Raw genomic sequence first — 19,893 nt, forward strand, 5'->3', positions numbered from 1 at the left:
TGAGATTATTATTGTTTAAAACACTTTGATTTGATCAAAAACCCCTCGCTGTGATCAATATCACCCCTAGAGGGTAAGGCAAAAATGAGAGGCTTGAAGATTCGTGTGGCTACTACGTGAATGATTGGCTTTGGCCCAATAGCAGCGCTGGCCTGCAGGCTGCCGTTTGAATGAATGAAATGTTTCGCCGGAGTAGGACAACATGGCGGAAGTGATGCGCCGAGCGCTCGCTCTTTTTGGAAATACCATGCGATGAGTTTCACTGGCACTTTCAGCCGGAGGGTATCAGTGGTGAATATGAGGTTGGCGTTTCCTTGCTAATGGCTGGTGAGCCCAGCGTTGAACTTTGTTGATGGTTCGCAATAAAAGTTGGACGGAACAGGAAAATGAGCTGGAGTCGTGCAACAGGTAGGGAGCAATGTCCTTATGAGAGCGGGCAAGGGAGCTGGGGGAAAGGACGGGCCAGGTGAGGTTGATGGGGCGGGATGGGCGGGGGAAGAAGAGGGGAGAGACGAAGGTATAACTTTTTATTTGCAATAAATTTCTGGGGGAAAGCCTGCTCGCAGTTGTTGCCTTCTGCGCGGCTGCTGCTCTGGGGGCTGGGTGCCCCTTCGTTCGCTGAGCGAGCGCTTCAGTCCCGAGAGAAGAACGCTACAGCCGGCAGCGGAGCCTTCTGTACACCTCTGTGGTTTCCAGTGGTGCAAAGTACATATTATGCAGCAACCGCAATATTTAAATAGCCCTTAGGCGCTCTTTACTGTGGATAGGTTGGGAGACTTCTGGAAGGAAATTCCCTTCACAGGTAATTTGTGGAACGTTTTCCCGCTACCTTGTCGAGAAGGTGATAATTCATGAATTATTTTAATTTCACCGTCGCATGGTTCCCCGTCTCTGTCGCGTTTTTAATCTCGATGGTACTTTTTATGCAGAGCATCTTAGTATCTTTTTGAGCCAACTAGAAAACTGAAGCAAATAATCTTGCCTTCTCCCGGGGGTAAAGGGGGATAATCGTCGATGTAACAGCTTATTTTCATCAGTTGCACGCCAATGACATCTTACACATGTTTTAAAATCACATAAGTTTCAATTTTTGAAAGTTGCATTGGTTTTATGAAATTACAAGATACTGCAAAGATCGGGGAGGCAGAAGGTGCTTCACTGGGCCTGCTGCACAATTGCATTCGACGTTCTGTTGCAAACCAGATTAGTATTACTTGTGGTTATTTAAAATCTATACTTCCACTTGGGGAAGTTTATCCAAGTTTGAAGTACTGTATCTATTTGAGATTTCAGCGATCAAAAGTAAAGATAAAAAAACTTGCTACTTGAGACGTGATGAAGGGTCTTGGTCCAAAACATCTCCTCCATAGACGCTGCCTGACCTGCTGGGTTCCTCCAGCATTTTTTGTGTGTTGCTCTGGATCCCAGCATCTGCAGAAACTACTGTTTGTTTTCCCAGTTCTGGGGTAGCCCAATGGAATGTAAAGTTTCCTGACTTAAGTGAATGGAAGTGATTGGTGCATAATTCTGTGCTAGCTCCGGTCTTCAGCTGCCTATTATCATTTGCCCCCTTTATTTAAACTCCTTGCATTGTCTTCCTTTATGTCTTCATGTGGATATCCCTTGTAGCTGCAACAAATGATTCATGAAACCACCTAGATTTGTTCTGCAGTCTGATTACATGGTTCAAATCAAATTAAACCCAGAGCTGCGTGTTGTCCAGAACATTTTTTAAGTGAGCCTGGGTCAGAGATGCAGCTGGGAAGCAGGGTCTCTGAGTCCACACTAACCATCAACCACTCATTTATACAACTCCCATTTTATTCTCCCTATGTTCTCATCTATTCCCTTCATCTCCCCCCCCCCCAATCTACTCATCTACATCCTAGAGATCAATTAGCCCAGTACCTACGTCTCTTGGCATGTGGCTAGAAGCCCACACTGTCACATGGAGAACATGCAAACTCCACACAGGGTACCTGAGGTCAGAATGGAGCCCACGTCTCCACGACTGTGAAGCTGCAGCTCCACTAGTTGTGCCACTGTGTTTTCTTTCTATCAAATAAATGTATTGTTTTTGAGCCAACTAATGTTTTAGGGGGGGAAAATGTGTGGAATTCGCTGTCCCTTACGTGCTAGTACTTTTACGATGGCGAGTGCTTTTAATAAAATGCTCCTCAAACTTGTGACCTCTAACCTAAAGATACGCAGGAGCAGCAAGTGTCATCACTCAAGCCTTGTGCCTTATGGCCAGGAATTGTACCCGCATTTCTTTGTCTTTGACTCTGAGTATTGAACTCTTATACCCAACAAAATCTAGTAGTATCGTCACCAGGAGCACAGCGGCGCACTCACAAAAAGTCCACCAGCAGCTCTGCTAAGAAGTGTGCTCAGTAAATGTAGTTTTGCCACATTCTTTAAATAAATTTTTTAAAAATCATTTTGACATTGGCGTTTATCTTCCACCCCTTGCATGCCTGTACTGAGGAGGCAGACAAAAGCCAAGCACACAGTTGATCATATAATAAGCTAGATTGTTTAACAATAGCAGAATTCCTTCCCCGAGACACATTACTGAACCAGATGGGAGTTTTATGAGCAGAAATTAAAAAAAAGTGTTTCTAGCATTATTGGTTTTCACTGTTTGCAATCTGAAATAAAAATTGAAAACACTGGAACCACCCAGTGGGTTGGGTAACATGTATGGAAAATGGGACTTGCTTAATTAAAAACTTCAGATTTGTAAATTCTCTATCTACAATAGTAGGACTTGTGCTTGCTGTCTCTGAGCGAATGATCCAGAAATGTCTGCTGGAACAGTTATTTGATTGTTCTGCAATGCAGCATTGTGAAGGTGACATGGAGGGTTGTTTTCTTGAGAATTCGCATGCTTGTAGCAGATTTCCCACTTCTTTGCCACAGAATTACATAGCAGTTAGAAAAAGGAAATGAGGAATTTTGGTTTAACCTAGATCAATGCATATTCAGTGCACTAACACATTCTGTGTCCATGTGTCTCTACCTATCTTTTCCCTCAATGTAATTCATGCCTATTTTTAATGCTGTTTTTGTTTCACTTGCTAATTCTAGTAGGTGTGCTTCAGTGCTTAACAACTATTTACTTGCTCTCACTCTGAATTCTCTCCTATTTAATAGTTTATCTTGCTCCTTCCTTCATGGTCTATTGGACACAGGATTGTCCTATTTATCCTGATTCATACTTGGAAGAGTTAATATTCAATACCAAATTACTTTCAATTTCATATTATAACCGAAATTGTTCCTTTCTAAACTTTGAAATAGTAAGCAGAAATTTTCAGGATCCAATCTGATCTCTGTATTTGATGATGAGGATATGATCTTTAAGCTCTAGATGATTGCGTCCATACTTTTAACATAGAACAGTGCAGACCCTCCAACACCCAGTGGTGTGCCGACCTTTTAACTTACTCCAAAAACCCTGGTGTAATCAGGGTTTTATAGAGTGACAACATGACCTCACTGCTCCTGAATTCAATCCCCTGACTAATTAAAACTAGCATATCAAATGCCTTTTTTATCCATCTTATTAACTTGTGTGGCAGTTTTGAGGGATCTATGGACATGAACCTCACGATTCCTCTGTTCCTCTACACTGCTTAGAATCCTGCCGTTAACCCTATATTGTCTTCATGTTTCACCTGCCAAAGAACTCCGTCTGCCACTTCTTAGTCCAGCTTTCCATCCTATCAATGTCCCATTATAACCTATAATAACCTTCTATACTATCCACAACTACTCGAGCCATCACCGACAATACATGGATACAGACATACTAGTTTTTAATGGTTAGTAAAGGTCCTTCCCAGGTTATGAACACTGACTTTAGGAAAAACTTTTTCACCCAGTGTTGTGAATCTTTGCCTCAGAAGGCAGTGGAGGCCAATTCGCTGGATGCTTTCAAGAAAGAGTTACCGGTGGATAGAGCTCTTAAAGATAGTGGAGTCAAGGGATATGGGGAGAAGGCAGGAACGGGGTACTGATTGCGGATGATCAGCCATGATCACAGTGAATGGCGGTGCTGGCTCGAAGGGCTGAATGCTGACTCTTGCACCTATTTGTCTGTTGACTCATATATAGCCCATTCTTATGAGTGTTTGGGAGACCAGTGGGAAGGATTTTCTGGTTGCTCCAGCACTACAGTCCTCTTCTGCTGGCTGTTCAGTTCATGGCAACATCATTACATCTTGAAGAGAAATCCAAATCGTTGTTTTAAGTGCCCTGTTTTAATCACATGTAGCCCCTGGTTGGCCTATGGTTTCACTTCTAATATATGGGTTATGAGCAGTTCTCTGGAACAGAACCTGGTTAGAACCTTAATAACCTGTCTAAATGTTTGGTGATTGTGAAGCCAGTGGATTCTACAGTTGCATTTGGTTTTCTTGTAGGTTTTCAGCAATTCAGGGCTTCTCCTGCCTTGCCTGAAGATCGGGTCCTGTATTCGGGTGTTGCTGTTATCCCAGGTGAATGTCACTTTGTACCCTTTCCATTTAACTTTTAAAGAATATAATGCCACCTGTCAGTCAAGCATTAAAAGAAAATTGATGCATTTAAAATTATTTGTTTTTTCATATAGCTTTGTGGTAAATATACAAATGTTAAATTTTGGAAAGTTATAGTCAAGCAGCTGTAATACAATCTGCCAGTGATTTCAGTAGTCAGCCAAGCAAACAATTTAGGAGAGTAGGGTGCAAGTGGAACATGAGGATAGGCTCTTTGGCCCACAGTGGACAACTAACCTCTTCTACCTACAGAACATCCTTGTCCTTTCCTGTACATTCATGTGCCTAAGTTCCTATTGACTGCCTCCACCATCATCGCAGGCAATGCATTCCAGACACCTACCACTTTTTTTTATATAATATTTTAAAAATTGCCCTGCACGTATCCTGTGAACTCACTCTGCTCAAATTAAATGCATGCCCTCTGGTATTAGACATGTCAACCCTGGGAAAAAGATGTTGGTGGTCTAATCTATCTCATAATCTTATAAACATCTATCTGATCTCCCCTAAGCCCCAGTCATTTCATGACTCAATTCTCTGACTAATAAAGGCAAGCATGCCATTTATCATCTTTACTGCCCTATCAGCCATGTAACCACTTTCACTGAGCTATGAGCTTGGACCCTAAGATTGCTCTTTGCATCAACATGGTTAAGGGAGTTGCCATTAACAGTGTACTGTCTCCTTAGACTGGATTTTTCAAAGTACAATACTTCACTTTTGGCTAGGTTAAACTCCATCTGCCATTTATATGCCCATATCTCCAACTAATGGTCCTTAGGACCATAATTTAAGGACCAACCATGGTCCTGAAAAATGTTGTCTCATTTTTACTATGTACTGTACCAGCAGTTATGGTCGAAATGACAATAAAAGTGACTTGACTTGACTAATCTATTTCCTGCTATATTCTTTGCCTGTCTTTTGTGCTATCCACAATACCAATCTTCATATCATCTGTAAACTTATCCACCCAACTATATATTTTCATCCAGGTCATAAATATTTACAGTAATAGTCACAGATCTCCAGCCCAAATAAATCCCAACAACCACTACCCTCTGTCTCCTGTACGCAAGCTAATTCTGAATCCAAATGGCCAATTCACCATGGATCCCATGCATCTTAATCTTCTGTATGAACCTACCATGAGGACCTTGTTAAATGCCTTACTGATAGCCATGTGGACAATGTAAACAGCTCTACCTTCATCAATTACCTTTATCACCTCTATAAATAAAAAGTAAGTTAAGTTAGTAAGTCATAAATTGCTCCACAAAAAGTAATGCTGACTGTTCCCAATTAGGCCATGGTTTTTCAATTGCTATTCTATCCCTAAGAATTCTCCCCTAAGAATTGTTTACCTACCACTGATGTGAGACTCATCGGTCTACACTTTTCAGGATTGTCCCTATTTCCGTTATTAAATAATTGAACAAATTTAGCTAATTCCCCCATTCTCCAGACCCTCACTTATGGCTAAAGAGGATACAACGTTTTTGGTCAAGGCCCCAGCAATATCATCTCTTGCCTCTTTTAAAACTCTTGAGTATATCTCATCATTATCCAAGAAAGTTCTTTAAAGGACCCTACACTGCCTCCTCCTCAATCTCCAAATGCCCAAGTAAATTAGCACACTCCACCCTGAGCAGCCCGTCCTCCACATCCTTCTCCTTGGTAAATACTGATGCAAAGTACTCATTTAGAGTGAGTGGGAAGATTGGTGGGCTATGTTCCCGCTAAGCTGTGCATACGTTTTTCAGCCAGCACACAAAGGAAATTAATGTGTGCACAAAAGGTTAGTTACCTCAAATAATGTAGTTATTAGTTATTATACTTATTGAAAATAATCCTTTAGCTAAATGTTTCAGTTAACTAGTTAGTCTGTTTTTCAAATACCACAATGCACGTCACTAATTTACGTCACCTCACCTTTCCTGTTCTGGTTTGTACAGCTGCATCACGGCAGCAGCCATCTTTAGCAGACAGTGTGTTCGTATCGTAAAGTTTACAAAGATCTGTTTCAAATCCTGTAGATTGGTGGCTTGTAAAAAGACTCTTACTAGGAAATGGTTATCACAGGGGAGCCCAACTTTAAATACATGGATGGAAATTACAATGGACATTTACAAAATGGAGAAGATAACAGCATCTGTTAACCATAAGCTGGAACAATTTGATTCATACTGGGGAAAAATGGTTTAACTACATCATGCCTCATTGATTTTATTCTCACAAATCAATGAATCTGTTGTTAAAAAAAATCACTCCCTACTTGTACATAGTTCTTTCCTTTTGCTTGTTTTTTCTTTCCACTCTTTTCTATAAGTGTATACCCCAGATAAATACTTTGTGGAGATTTTGTGATATATATGATGATATGATGTATATGTACAATGTCTGAAATACATCTTATGGAAATGTTTGATGAACTTCAATAAAAAAAATTACAAAAAAAGAAATTAAAAAAAAATATTGATTCACTATGCTGAATTCACAGTAGATACAAGTTTGCTGTTGACTTTTATAAACAGTCTTTATGTTCATTTAGAAGAAAGGTTTCCTGAAGATGAGATACAAGAATGAATGGTCTGCTTTTGATTTCTCTGCAATTGCAGATTGTGACTTCACATTTGGCGATGAACAAGTTAATGCCTTATGTCTAAAATATCATGATTTTCTAGCTGAAAATACTGTAACAGTTTAATGATTTCAAATTTTCCATGTAAGAAAAAATTAAATCCAAACTGATTTCAAACTTTGCTCAAATGGTGGCATTTGTAATTCAAAATGAAGTTTTCCAACCTTGCACAGTTGATGGACATTGGGAGAACCTTTCTTGCGTCTAGTGCGGACTGTAAGGGGGTTTTAGCCTAATGAATCAACTCAGAGGCAAACTGAGAAACCGTTTAGGTGAATGTCATTTGTACATGTTAAGTCAAAAGCTATCAATTGGATGGAAGTTCTGTTAGTCTAGATAGAGTTTACAAAGACAGGAGAGAGAAAAAAATAACTGAATGACTTAAATATGTATGTTATTTTGTTGTTATCCTGTGCACTTTTATGTCAAATATTTTGTAAACCTACATAAACTGTGCCATGTGTGCATTCAGTGTGCACATACTTTTGCTACAAGAGAAAAATTTGCACAACATAAGATTTTTGCGCACACTGACTACTAAAAATTAGAGGGAACATTGTTGATGGGCGCTAAGATCCTGTAGGGAATTGATCCACTTGCGGAGCATGTGCTGACTCTCTGGAAACGTCTCTAACCAGTGCCATTCTCTGTAACCCGGCACGTTTTACCCCTTCTACGGGTCAAGTTTTCTTTCAAAACTCATTGAATCTTCATCTCAAGATGAGATTAATTTTATTTGTCACATGTACATCAAAACATTCAGTGAAATATGTCATTTGTGTCGACAACACAGATCAAGGATGTGCCAGGGGTAGACCATATGTGTTGCCATGCTTCTGGTATCAGTGTAGCATGCCCATAACTTAATATCGCTAACCCATACAACTTTGGAATGTGGGAGGAAACTGGGGCACCCAGAGGAAATCCATTCTGTCACAGGGAGAACGTACAGACTCCTTACAGACCACAGCGGGAATTGAACCCTGTTCGCTGGCACTGTAAAGCATTGCACTATGCTTCTGTGCCGCCCATTCAGGTAATTTCCCTTTCAGGGAGCATAATCCAGGTCAATGGCTCACTGTAGAAGACTAGTATTTCCTTCCAACAAAGGGTGAGGCCTTTCAGCCTACAGAATCTATACTATATAACCATATAACAATCACAGCATGGAAACAGGCCATCTCGGCCCTCCTAGTCCGTGCCGAACTCTTAATCTCACCTAGTCCCACCTACCTGCACTCAGCCCATAACCCTCCACTCCTTTCCTGTCCATATACCTATCCAATTTTACCTTAAATGACACAACTGAACTGGCCTCTACTACTTCTACAGGAAGCTCATTCCACACAGCTATCACTCTCTGAGTAAAGAAATACCCCCTCGTGTTTCCCTTAAACTTCTGCCCCCTAACTCTCAAATCATGTCCTCTCGTTTGAATCTCCCCTACCCCAATGGAAACAGCCTATTCACGTCAACTCTATCTATCCCTCTCAAAATTTTAAATACCTCGATCAAATCCCCCCTCAACCTTCTACGCTGCAATGAATAGAGACCTAACTTCTTCAACCTTTCCCTGTAACTTAAGTGCTGAAACCCAGGTAACATCCTAGTAAATCGTCTCTGCACTCTCTCTAATTTATTGATATCTTTCCTATAATTTGGTGACCAGAACTGCACACAATATTCTAAATTTGGCCTTACCAATGCCTTGTACAATTTTAACATTACATCCCAACTTCTGTACTCAATGCTCTGATTTATAAAGGCCAGCGTTCCAAAAGCCTTCTTCACCACCCTATCTACATGAGACTCCACCTTCAGGGAACTATGCACTGTTATTCCTAGATCTCTCTGTTCCACTGCATTCCTCAATGCCCTACCATTTACCCTGTATGTTCTATTTGGATTATTCCTGCCAAAATGTAGAACCTCACACTTCTCAGCATTAAACTCTATCTGCCAACATTCAGCCCGTTCTTCTAACCGGCATAAATCTCCCAGCAAGCTTTGAAAACCCACCTCATTATCCACAACACCTCCTACCTTAGTATCATCGGCATACTTACTAATCCAATTTACCACCCCATCATCCAGATCATTTATATATATTACAAACAATATTGGGCCCAAAGATCCCTGAGGCACTCCGCTAGTCACCGGCCTCCATCCCGATAAACAATTATCCACCACTACTCTCTGGCATCTCCCATCTAGCCACTGTTGAATCCATTTTATTACTCCAGCATTAATACCTAACAACTGAACCTTCTTAACTAACCTTCCATGTGGAACTTTGTCAAAGGCTTTGCTGAAGTCCATATAGACTACATCCACTGCCTTACCCTGGTCAACATTCCTCGTAACTTCTTCAAAAAATTCAATAAGGTTTGTCAAACATGACCTTCCACGCACAAATCCATGCTGGCTACTCCTAATCAGATCCTGTCTATCCAGATAATTATTAATAATATCTCTAAGAATACTTTCCATTAATTTACCCACCACTGATGTCAAACTGACAGGTCTATAATTGCTAGGCTTACTTCTAGAACCCTTCTTAAACAATGGAACCACATGAGCAATATGCCAATCCTCCAGCACAATCCCTGTTTCTAATGACATCTTAAAGATCTCCATCAGAGCTCCTGCTATTTCTACACAAATTTCCCTCAAGATCCTGGGGAATATCCTATCAGGACCCGGAGATTTATCCACTTTTAAATTTCTTTAAAGCGCCAGTACTTCCACCTCTTTAATTGTCATAGGTTCCATAACTTCTTTACTTGTTTCCCACATCTTACACAATTCAATATCCTTCTCCTTAGTCAATACCGAAGAGAAGAAATAGTTCAAAAAAAAAACTAGCTCATATACTAGCTCATATTAGTTCCATTTCTCAACAATTCCCTCTCATAATTCTTTTTCCATCGTTCCATGTGAGTGGCAGTTAACCATCCAACAGTACATCCTTGGGATACCGTCACAGGGAGAATGTGCAAACTCCACACTGAAAGCAGTGGAGGTCCAGGTTGCTCCTGGGTCGCTGGAGCTGTGCAGCACCTAAACTATCTACATCCCATGGTCTTGTCTCGATTGCCTGCTGGCCATCTCCCAAGTTGAATGTTGTATACATAGTTTGATAATAAGTTTGCTTTGATTTCTTGAATCTTTGAGTAATAAAGCCTATAAACAGTGTTATGGAATGGATAATGTAATTTTCACTCTTGTACTCTCACTGCTGTTACTATTGTAGTGTAGAGAGGTTGACTTCATTGGCAGCTCTTTAACATACCATAAAAAGGTGGTGGTGACACAGTGTCTACATTACCAGGAGAGTGGATTCTGGGGCTCTACTTCATGGAGTTTATGAGGCAGGATCTCAGTGAAACCTATTGAATATTGAAAGGTCTAAAAAGAGTGGGCACAGAGCAGATGTTTCCCACAGTGAGTGTGTCTAGGACCAGAGGGCGCAGCCTCAAAATAGAAGGGCATCCCTATTAGAACAGAAATGAGGAATTTATTTAGCCAGAGGCTGGTGGATCTGTGGAATTCATTGCCACAGATGGCTGTGGAGGCAAAGTTACTGCTATATTTAAAGTGGAAGTTGTTAGGTTTTTGATTGGTCATGGTGTCAAAGGTTACTGGCAGAAGGTCGGAGAATGGGGTTGAGAGGGAAAAACATGGAAACTCAATGGGCTAAATGGTCTAATTCTGCCCTTAATTCTTATTGTCTTAGGTCTTCAGCCACATCCTCCACCTCCAAGCATATATTCTGTCCTTTATCCTCGAATGGTCCTACCTGCTCTTTAGTTATCTTTTGTGTTCTTGATGTATGTATAGAATGCTTTGGGAGTCTCTTTAATTCTACTTTCCTTGGGCTTTTCATGCTCTTCCTGGCTTTCCTAATTTCCTTGAGTTCTTTTCTGGCTTCTTTTTAATCCTCAAGTCCTCTGTTTGATTTTTGGCTTCTTACACCTTCTATATGATTCCTTTCCCTCCTTGACTAAGTTCCCCACCTGTCTCAGCATCCAAAATTCTCTGGCCTTGACATCTTTGTCCTTCCCTCTTACTGCAACATGCATACCCTGTGCTCTGTACAGTTGGTCTTTAAATACTGTCTACATGTCAGATGTGGACTTGCCAAAAAGCAGTTGTTCCTGCAAGTTCCATACTAACTTAAGGAGCTGTGATCACTGTTCCCTAATTGTTCTCCCACAGTAAGATCACTTATCTGGCCAGGCTTATTACCCAACACCAGGTCCAGTATGACCCCTCCTCAGTATTGATTTAAGAAACCCATTAGGATCCACCCAACAAATTCTGCCCCATATAAACACCTTGCACTGAGGAAGTCCCAGTCTGTTAGGGAAGTTGAAGTTACCCAGTACAGCCTTGTTCTTTTTATACCCTTCCCAAATCTGCCTGCTTATCTTCAATGTCCAGGTGGCTATAAGGGGGGAGGGGGGTGGAGTCTCTAGTATAATACATCATACTGATTGCAGCTGTGAGTTGAACCTGAATAATATAACTCCTCCTCTCCCCCCACCCCCCCCCCCCCCAACCTCCTGTATCTTCATCAAAACCCTGGAACATTAAACATCCATTCACGTCCCTCTGCCTATCAAACCTCTGTTATGTTGCAATATCATACTTCCATGGACTGAATAATGCTTTAAGTTCATCACCCTTGCCCATAATACTCCCAGCTTTAAAATACACACACTTCAACCCATTACGTCTGTTACCTTGCTCCTGGCTGTCCTTACAGACTTGCTGATCATGACTTCTACCTTCCTCTCAATCCCTCCATTTTCTGACCTGGTGCACAGGTTCCCTGCCAAGCTAGTTTATTGGGAAGATATAGATGCCCCTCTGTAACTGTCCACCAAAGTGACCCTCTTCTCTTTTGCGGATGTGGTCATAAATCTCCACCATTGCCCTAACTTAGTCATCATTACATATGCTTTAAGTTGATGCAAATTTTATTTAAATTCAGTTTATTTAAACTGGATTTATTGTCACAGGTTTCTGCAAAAACACTTCTGTGGTTATTTTCTTCTCCACTGCCACCCATGGTCAGTTTACAACGTTTGCATTCTATTTAAGAAATGCACGGTGTGACTATTCTTGAGCAATCGCATCTTAAGATTAGAGGCAGATCAAGTGCATGTTGTAGAAGCAATATTTTCATCGTTATGCTTGTTCACCCTACTTGTTCCGTTTGTTTCCTTGTCAGGCAGTTTTGATCATCGGGGATCTCCACTTGTCATATTCCCCAGAGCACAGCAAAGCAAGCTGGTCTCAGATTTGAAGCAGGATGATGTTGTTGAACTTATCAAATATTTTCATCTTCATCTTGGGTTAGTTTCCATTGAATTATCTATCTTGGTGTACAGTTTTATTTGTCATAACTGTATAGATATTCTAAGATTTGGAAAAGTCCCAGAAGTAAGTGGGGAATGGGGATGTGGGGGAGAGGGAAAAGTGGTGGTGTGGGTTATGGGGTAATTATAGAACTGTTCCCTTAACTGAGTGAAGATAGAAGGGAGAGAGTGAAATTTTGAAGACTGGAGTTATAAATTGTTTCTTCAGTCTGGTATATTAGGTAATTTGGAAAAATGATAATTGGCAAGAGTTGAATTAAGAGGCGATTTGCTTTTGTTTGACAGTGAATCACAAACTCGAAATGGTCTAGTCTCCATTGTAACTGATTTAAGATCTGCCACATTGGATGTTGTCTCCATCATTGTAAACAGTTTGCTGCAAGTTCAGGTATCTAATCTTGTGTCTTTATATCAAGCTTGCAATATTGTCTTTAATTGGTGACTGTTTGAACCCCAGTCATGCTTGCTTAAACTTTTTAATTAGTATTTAAAGTATTTGCATTTTTAGCATCTTTCATCCAGGTTGATTCACCAAAGAGTGGGTTTATTGTTTAGGCTGAAGAGTGTCGTAATAAGCTTTGAATTCCGAATCAGCACTGGAATTTCTGATCTTTCATTGTTCCTCAGCACCATTTAGGAAGAGTAGTGGACACCTTTTATGCTGTGCAGCCACAAATGAAAGGTGTGAGGAAACATGTTTTGAAATCCCTTGGACTGGGTCGCAGCAAACCACATTCAGAGCCACCATTCAAGGTATGAAAGTTGTGAATCTTTGTTTCCCTAGCATGCTGATGTTTTGATGAATACTGAAGTGGAATCTAATTTTAAATATCCAACCTGTCCACCAAGGGTACACAGGCGCTGAGATTTTCTCTTGCATGTGTTGGCGTGTATGTGATAGTAATGCGAGGTCATTCACAAAGTCTAGGTCTTCTAGAGAATAGAGCCCACCTAATGCCTCACTGCTTGTCTTTCATTGTCTGCCTCTTAACTCAGTCAGTCACCAGGTTAAACAATATTACTAGCATCACCCAGTCTTCCCTGACTCCTGTCTTGACCTCAAAGCTCAAATTGCAGTCTCCAACTATGCAGGTAAAATTGGCATAGAAACGCTGGATAAGCTGGACAATTTTGGGCGGGCTCCCATACAGAATTAACTGGAGGCTCTCCCCATGGATGTTATCAAAAGCGTTTTCAAAGTCCATTAAATTTACTGAGTGATTGCAATCATTTGGTGCTCCTTTCTTGGGGATCCGAACAATAGCTCCCTTGGGTACTTGTCTTTGTTCCCAGGTTAAAGTAAACAGTGTTTGCAGGATGGCTGCTGCAACTTTCGATTCAGCTTTGAACAGTTTGGCATTCAAATTGTCATGTCATGAATCTCTGAAGAAAGGGAATTGACATGAAACATTATTTCTCCCACACTTGCCATGCAGGGTAATGCTAACATTTTCTGTTTATTATTACATTTGGGGGGGAAATAATTGGGAGCAATTTTGTGAAGTATACTGATAAGCTTATATTAGGTGAAGCTGTATAGTCCAACAAGGCCTTGTCTTTGGCTCATAATTAATTCCCACCAGTCTAGTTTGGACTCCTGTTGTCCGGATTCAGACCACAGTGTTCTTTGAGTGTAGATTTTCCTTTGACTTCATAGTCACTAAGTTTTCAATGTTTTAACTCCAGCCTGGAGTTGTGGAGGTGGGGATGCTGGCTAACCTTGTCAGTAATTTCCACTTGTTCCCTCCACCAGCTCCGTCACCATGATCTGTCAGTTGCCTGCCTCAGTGAGTGAGAACAGGAGTTTGTGCAGGGAAGTCTCAGTACATAAGTAGTAAGGAGGAAGGAACTGTCACAATCTCTTTGCTAAAAGACTTAGAAGTGAGATGGGATAAGAGCTAGGATTTTCTTGTGGGGTCTTGGGAGGTTACTCTTGTTCACAGCCAATATGAAAAGTCTTGATGACACTTGCTGCTCATTGATAGGTGAGAGAGCCAGGTGATCAGAGGTATTCCACTGTCTAATCTACACCCTTTCCTAACATTATTTTTGGCATGCATACTGAAGTATATTGAAAAACTTTGTTTTCCATATAGATCATTTCATTACAATGTATAGAGGGAAAATGATAACAGAATGCTGAATAAACTGTTAAAGATACAGAGAATGTCTACCTGCACGGCACTATGATGTGCAAGGCCATTATGAGCTGGACTGTGAGGCTTGGAATCCATCACAATGAACCGTTAATAGACCTGTAAGACAGGGTAGAAGTTGTCCTTGAACCTGGTGGTATGTGCTCTCAAAATTTTGTAAATTTTGTCCAAGGAGATGTAGAAGAAGAGAAAATATCCTGGGGGGCTGGGATCTTTGAGTATGTTGGCTGCCTTAGCAAGGCAACAAGAAGTGTAGACCAAATCCATGAAGGGAAGGTTAGTTTCTGTGATGTGCTGAGGTGTGTCTGCAACTTTCTATGATTGCTTGAAGACTTGGGCTGAACAGATGCTGTACCAAGCTGTGAAGCATCCAGATGGGATGTTTTCTCTGGTGCATTGATAAAAATTGATGATGGTCAAAAGGGACATGCCACATTGCTTTAGCCTCCTGAGGAGGTTCTAGTGTGCTTTCTACATCGTTGGGCATGCTGTCACTGATGTACACTCCTGAGGACTTGACCTCAACACCAATGATGAATGCCACAACACCCACCCTCCCCTTCCTGAAGTCAGTGACCATCTCTCTGGTACTGAGGGTTTGATAAAAGACTTGTATGCAGCTCATTCTATTCTGTCATGTTGTCACGTTAATTAATGTTTTGAAACACATTAAAACTTTGTGTCATTTATGCCCCACAAATCACTAGCAGTTATAGCTTTGCTTACTCTTTTAAAAACCATGAAGAATACATTTGATTTTAAAGATGGTTAGCAAAGTAGTTTAACTTCACTATCAATTTACAATTGGAAACTTTAACCAAGTAGCATTGTAACTGTAGCCAAGTGTTGGCAAAACTGGTCAGACTAACTCCTGTTTCCTCTGTTGACAGTGTGTGCTGCTTAATGAAATATTTGAGTTATTCAACTACATTGATAGGAGTCAGTTGACACCTGATCTTGGTGGATACTCGATTTACCAGCATAAAGCATGGATCCACTTCAGGAAGGTAGGATTTCAACCCTGTAATCTATTTGACTTTTTTTTCCACAATTGTCTGGTTTATTCTTTGATTTTGTAATCTCTGGAAATTCCATATTGAAACATTTAGGAGACTACATTGTTGGTGTTTAATTGAAGGATGGGAGTGTACTTTTGTGGGGCCTTAGGGCAGGATGGCTTGCTTTTGTACGGAGATGGTGGCGTAGTGGCAAAAGCGCTGGACTTCGGGGCGAGAGATCCCAAGTTCGAATCCGGCCATCTCCCTTGCATGCTGTCCATCTGTGGCTGGGTTGAGTGTTGAACTCACAACTCGACCTCCGGATTTTGGGTGTAATTTCTACACATTTTTCACTTTTTTTCATACATTTCTGATGAACCCAATACATTTACAGGAAGCATCTTCCAATTAAATACATATTACATATGTTGAATAAACATGTTTTTAAAAATACTTCATTTATTGATAGTAGCAATTATTGGCTATTTTTATTGTTTGTCAAGGTAATTGTTTTTGATTGTGAAATTTTGAATTTTTCAGTGAGTGTTGGTTTTAGTCGACTTTGAGCTGAGTGAAAGGTTTGGTATGTTCTTTGCCACTAGCTGCATTTCCACTGCGCCTGGCCTTCACTGTCTCTGATTTATCAATCAGCTATCTTGTATCCTGAACTGGATGGAAAGTCGGCTAATGCCCATGTCCTAGCTTGCACTCGGCAACAATGTTTGCTGAGCATTTGGCAATTGCTGGAGCAACACTTCAATTTGCTGTACTTTGAAATCCCATGTGGCTCTGTGCTTCACTTTGCTGTCACTGTAATATTGTCCAGCCCTAAGCCCTCAGAATGTCTTTTTCCTTCCAGTTTCAATTGATTAGTCACCCTTGTTTTTAAGTTATAAGGCCTTAAGTTCTACGTAGACGGCATTGTGGAAAATGTTTTTAAAAACTGTGACATAAAATGTAGAAAGTTCAGTTTGACACTTTTTCACCCTTTGGGATGTGGTCAATTCATTGACCAGCCTTAATTTTCCTTGAGGTGGTGATGGGCCGCCTTCCTAAACAAACTGCTGAAAGAACTTCCCCCGTTCAGTTAGCCAGGGAGTCTAGGATTTAGACTCCAGGATAAAGGAAAGATGACTATTCCGAAGTCAACCTGCATATCTATTGCCCCCTCGTCATTCTTAAAAATGGAAGGAGAGAAGGCAGAAGTGACTTCTGTCCTGAAAAGTTCAAGTATTTACAACTATAGATTTTGTAGAGTGAACAAGGATTCATCATTACAACTGATTTTTTTTGTTTGTTTGTGTTGCACGGTGCAAGATTCAACAGTTCTCACTTATTTCGAGCTGTACCACAAGAGTGGTTAGGAAGAGCAATTAATCTGTCAAACTGTTAATCCCATTTGAAGCATACCTGAACTTTCTCTGCATGGTGCTCTTTTTTTTCCCTGGGATTTGGAGAAGCTGTGTTCTTGGTTCAGGGGAAGCCCAAGACAGATGATTTCCACAATTAACTTTTTATTGATTTAGTTTGAGGATGTCCAATTAGTTTGTGGCATGTGGCATTATAAAAAAAGTGTCTCTCCATGATCATTGCCAGAAATTCAGCAACAGTTCTCGCCTTGGCAGGAGGAACTGCAATGCTACTTACTAACTCTGGGTATGTGGGAGAAGAATAGAGAAGTCTCCCCAAACCTTACTGAATGTACAAACGTTTGTAATATCATCGCTAGAACATGGAAGACTGGAGCCAGACAAGTAAAAAAAAAAGTGGAAGGTTATCTTTTTATAATTTTTATCAACAGTTTCAAGCAATTTTGATTTCCATTTACACAACTACTTTAATGTGAAATGTGCTTCAAGAGCTTTAAAATATTTGATAAGGTATATCTATCAAATGGGGTGGATGACTGAAAGTGTTGAGTTGTAAAAGAGAAAATAAGCAGAAGGGACTAAAAAGGAAATACCAAAATGTGTAGGGCTTTCTAAGCGGAAGACAAAACAGCCAGTCAGGGGATAGTTTGGGAGCTGATCTAAGCCAGAAATAGAGGAGCAAGCATCTCTACAAAATGGGGAAGGGATGGCGGGGATATGAAGATGGGCAGGAGAATTCTAAAATTGGGGCATTTCTTAAAGGTAAGCCAGCAAATATGGAGTCAAAACGTGTGGTTTGTTGTGGAAGAGGTGCAACCTGAGTTGTGTTGCACGTGTTTCAGATCATTTGAATGTTGTTTGATTAAAAATGTAAAAGTACACTGGAAATAACACTGCAATTAAGTGCAGCTGTGATTAGCAATGGAAGGCACTCCATTTTTCTTCATTGTGTGGCATTTACCTGCTTTCATATTAAGAGCTGCTACTTATGTTGCCTAGGAGAAGCTCACAGAAGCATGACCTAATTAAGAGTTAGAAGTAAATGCTATTCATTAAAGGAGATTGTGTTTGTATAATGGAGCCATAAATGTACACCATTCTTTAATTAAAATATAAGAAATTAAGGAAACAGACAAGCAAAGAATCGAAGTATTTAGTTGACATTGCTTATTTCAATATCATTAGAGCTAGTAACAACTTCAGTGAACACAGGTAACTAGTGATACTTTAAAATACAGGAACAGGAAGAAATCAGTGTTGTCAGGGCAATTAACTGTCTGTTTATGTGAATGAAACAACAAATAGAAGTGTTTATGCTGAAGCTAGTGAAGAAAATATGTAGTCTGAGTTTGAATAGGAAAGCTCAGATAGATTGATTGATTGATTTATTTATTTAGCAATACAGCCCGAAGTTGGCCCTTTAACCCACAGTACCCCAGCAGCCTTGATACCCTGATTAACCCTATGCTTTTCACGGGAACATTTGCGATGACAAATTCACCTACCCATTACATCTTTGGAAACTGGATCACCCGGGCAAAACCCACGCATTCCATGGGGAGAGGCTCCTTACAGAGTGGCGCCAGAATTGAGCTCTGAACTGCCTAACACCACGGAGTGTAATAGTGACTCGCTAACTGCTACACTACCATGGTGCCCAATTAAAGATGGGCACAAGCAATATGTGGCAGAAATTAAGGATTCAGCTTGACAATTGAATCAGCACAAAGATCGTAATAAATGGTCATAAAGAAAACTTCTTTAAAAAAAAATTGTGTTGTGCAGTTTTTACTCTTTTACACCGTTGTTTTCCTCTCCTCTACCTGAATATGTGAGCTAATTGTTATTCTGTAGTTGTCATCAATTCTCTGATTACATCATGTGTAAAGAATGTTGAAAGGCAGCTCACTTCTTACAGATATGTCTTCACTCTTACCTCAGCAGGCACACACTTCCTTAAGGAGTTATTAGATAGTGAGGGCATTTTCCCTCATCCCTAGGCTAGGCAGTGCTGAGGAACAGGAATCTCAATGCAACAACTTGGGCAGATGAGGTGGTGAAGAAGACATACGAGGTATTTGTCTTCATTGGCCGGGTTTAGTTAAACACAACTTTAGTTGGGTCATAGCACACGACAGTGCTGTTCTGGTCTTCACACCTTTGGAAGAGCAATGTTGCACCGAAGAAGGTGCAGAAGATATTTACTAGGAGGTGGAGTATTTCAGTTATGCCGAGTGGCCGTGTTCATTTTCCTCAGAGAAGAGAAGGTTGTGGGCTGACCTAACTGAAGACCAAAACAATTTAAAGCGGATAGTAGTCAGTTCTCTTTTTTTCCCCCACCCCTTCTTTTCACTTAGCAAGAATGTCTGTGTCTGGAGGTTTGAGGCAAAGAATAGGCAATTTAAGGTGGCTTTGAGAAAGAATTTATTCACCCAAAGAGTGATTAGGAAGGGATTAAAGTCCAGTAATTACAAATTATTTCAGTATTTAGATAAACACTCGAAATGCCATGATGTGGAAGGCTACAACCAAGTTCTGAGAAATAGCTCAGTACGGTCAGGCAATGAGCCCTTTTCCATGCAGTGTGACTTAATGTCAGGAAAGTTAATCGTAGTACCTCTTGCATCAAGCTAACTCGGCATGGAGTGGTTTGTCCCTGCTGTTTTCCTTAAGGCACAGCTTCTCACCACAGAACGAACAAGCATAATACAAAAATAATTTGTATTCAGTCACTAACATGATTATAAATGTAACATCAGCAACCCAAATAATTCCACTTGGTATATATTTTAAAAATATA

At 40.5% G+C, this 19,893-nt stretch overlaps 1 protein-coding gene across 1 annotated transcript in view; it reads left to right on the forward strand.

The window, feature by feature from the left end:
- The first annotated feature begins 290 nt into the window (after positions 1 to 290).
- Positions 291 to 19,893, forward strand: part of LOC132400884 (uncharacterized) — an 85,585-nt gene continuing 65,982 nt past the window's right edge. Inside the window, exons 1-6 of the mRNA XM_059982389.1 lie at positions 291 to 408; positions 4,428 to 4,502; positions 12,422 to 12,545; positions 12,855 to 12,957; positions 13,197 to 13,322; positions 15,616 to 15,732. Coding sequence (XP_059838372.1) covers positions 387 to 408; positions 4,428 to 4,502; positions 12,422 to 12,545; positions 12,855 to 12,957; positions 13,197 to 13,322; positions 15,616 to 15,732 — 567 coding nt within the window. The 5' untranslated portion in view covers positions 291 to 386. The remainder of the gene's footprint in view (positions 409 to 4,427; positions 4,503 to 12,421; positions 12,546 to 12,854; positions 12,958 to 13,196; positions 13,323 to 15,615; positions 15,733 to 19,893) is intronic.

This window comes from Hypanus sabinus, chromosome 10 (assembly GCF_030144855.1).
Source record: "Hypanus sabinus isolate sHypSab1 chromosome 10, sHypSab1.hap1, whole genome shotgun sequence".
Classification (NCBI taxonomy): domain Eukaryota; kingdom Metazoa; phylum Chordata; class Chondrichthyes; order Myliobatiformes; family Dasyatidae; genus Hypanus; species Hypanus sabinus.